The sequence below is a fragment of the Condylura cristata genome, unplaced genomic scaffold (assembly GCF_000260355.1).
Source record: "Condylura cristata isolate star-nosed mole 26May11 unplaced genomic scaffold, ConCri1.0 scaffold00020, whole genome shotgun sequence".
NCBI classification, from domain to species: Eukaryota; Metazoa; Chordata; class Mammalia; order Eulipotyphla; family Talpidae; genus Condylura; species Condylura cristata.
In genome coordinates, this window is record NW_004567121.1 from 38,973,555 (window position 1) to 38,975,415 (window position 1,861).

At 54.3% G+C, this 1,861-nt stretch overlaps 1 protein-coding gene across 1 annotated transcript in view; it reads right to left on the reverse strand.

Moving 5' to 3' along the window:
- Positions 1-6: 6 nt before the first annotated feature.
- SOX11 (SRY (sex determining region Y)-box 11) overlaps positions 7-1,861 on the reverse strand; it is a 2,706-nt gene continuing 851 nt past the window's right edge. The window contains exon 2 of the mRNA XM_004686086.2: positions 7-1,857. Within this exon, the coding sequence (XP_004686143.1) occupies positions 1,378-1,857 (480 nt within the window). The 3' untranslated portion in view covers positions 7-1,377. The remainder of the gene's footprint in view (positions 1,858-1,861) is intronic.

The window sequence follows — 1,861 nt, forward strand, 5'->3', positions numbered from 1 at the left end:
CCGACCGCCCGGCCTGCTGGGCCACCATTTGCCACAAGTGCAGATGGTCTGTACTTTCGGTTATATTGCACCAACTGAGAAACCTTTCAAGCTCTGCGCCTTTTTTTCCGTTTTGATTTTGCTAAAATGGAGAATCCAGTTTCAAGCCTTCCCTCTGGGGCCCACCCACCTATCACAGCTCGGCCCCTCCAGTCCTGCTATAGATACAGTACACACAGTCTTGCAACTAAGTAACAGCTCTGAGGTCTAAATCACCATTTTCAATAAATCTTTACCTACAAATATGGAACAATCTCTACTATAGCTGTACAAAAAAAAGTCTGCTTTTTTTAAACCACAAGGCCTTTCGATGCAAGGATTCTTTTAAAATTTTAATCCTTCGAAACCAGGACGTTAACGTACCATACTCGCATGCTAAAAAAAACAGAGGCAAAGGAAATTAAAAGGGAAGAAGTGCTGAAAGTCTCACTGAAAAACAGCAAGAATGTCCCCTTTTCACTGTACAAAAATACGCCCGAAAATATATTAATTTTTAAAAAAGACTGAGGTCTGTTATGTATCAAAAATGTTTCAATACCTTTTGTACTGAGGTCTAGGCTGTCTGGTATTCAATCAAGGAGGTATTGGGAACGAGTTACAAAAAAAAGGTTGGCAAGTAGAAATCACATTTGTAAAACCATAAACAATTTGATCTGAAAAGTAAACGCTGATCTGGTCAGTTCACAGTTGTTTTTTACGCGTTTGTACAGTCTGTGTTTTTTCAAGCTCCCTGCAGTATTGTTAAGGATCGGATGCATAGAAGACATCAGTTTTCTCCCTCCACAAAATAAAATAAAATAAAGCTGCGGTGGTCCCTTTCTTTGTTTCCGTGTTTGTCAAAAACAGATTCGCCAGTCCTTTACGATCGCTTAAGGGAAAAATAAAAAAAATCTCCAACCAACTCCCTCGTGTAACAGCTGCAGCCCAAAGGGGTCCTTCCTCTCCGCGGACGTGCTCCCGACTTCAAAGCCCGACGCGCTCCCCACTGCGCCTTCCGGAGCGGCCTCCCCTCCCCCGCCCGGCCCCGCCTTTGTCGCCATCACGAATCTCAGGAAAAGTCATTACAAAAACACGTTCGGGGATCACAACTCCAGACTAGGTGTGCTACTACCTCGAGACACGAGCAAAGGCGGGGGACAAAGGAGACGGGGGTCCAAACTACTCATTTCCCTCCAACTCCACCGACATCTTCATCAGCTCGCGCCGCGCCTTTGTGTCGCGACATCGGCATCAGCCTCTCCTCGCGCGCGCCCCCCGCCGCGCCCCCCGCCGCCGGCCGCCACCACTTCCTCCCGGGGGGCAGCTGCGCACCCCGAGGCGCCGCGCGGGGCGCCCCGCTCAATACGTGAACACCAGGTCGGAGAAGTTCGCCTCGAGCCAGTCCCCCGCGATCATCTCGCTCAGCTCGGGGGTGCAGTAGTCGGGGAACTCGAAGTGGGAGCCCAAGCTGCCCTCGCTGAACGAGTCCAAGTCCTTATCCACCAGCGACAGGGACAGGTTCCCGGCCGCCGCGCCGCCCCCCAGCTGCTGCTCGCCGGCGCCGGGCGCGCTCTGGGAGAAATTCAGGCTCAGGTCGAACATCAGGTCGTCGGCGTCCTCGCCGCCGCCGCCGCCGCCGCCGGACGACGACGTGGACACGGAGCGCGAGGACGCGGGCGACGGCGCGGGCTGCGCCAGCGGCGGCGGGTGCTGCTTGGTGATGTTCTTGAAGCTGTAGTAGAGGCGGCTGCCGGCGCCCGCGCCCGCGCGCACCTCGTCGTACAGGCTGGCGCCCTCGGGGGACTCGGCCGCGCTGCTCAGCGTGGGGCTGGCGGGCACCTTG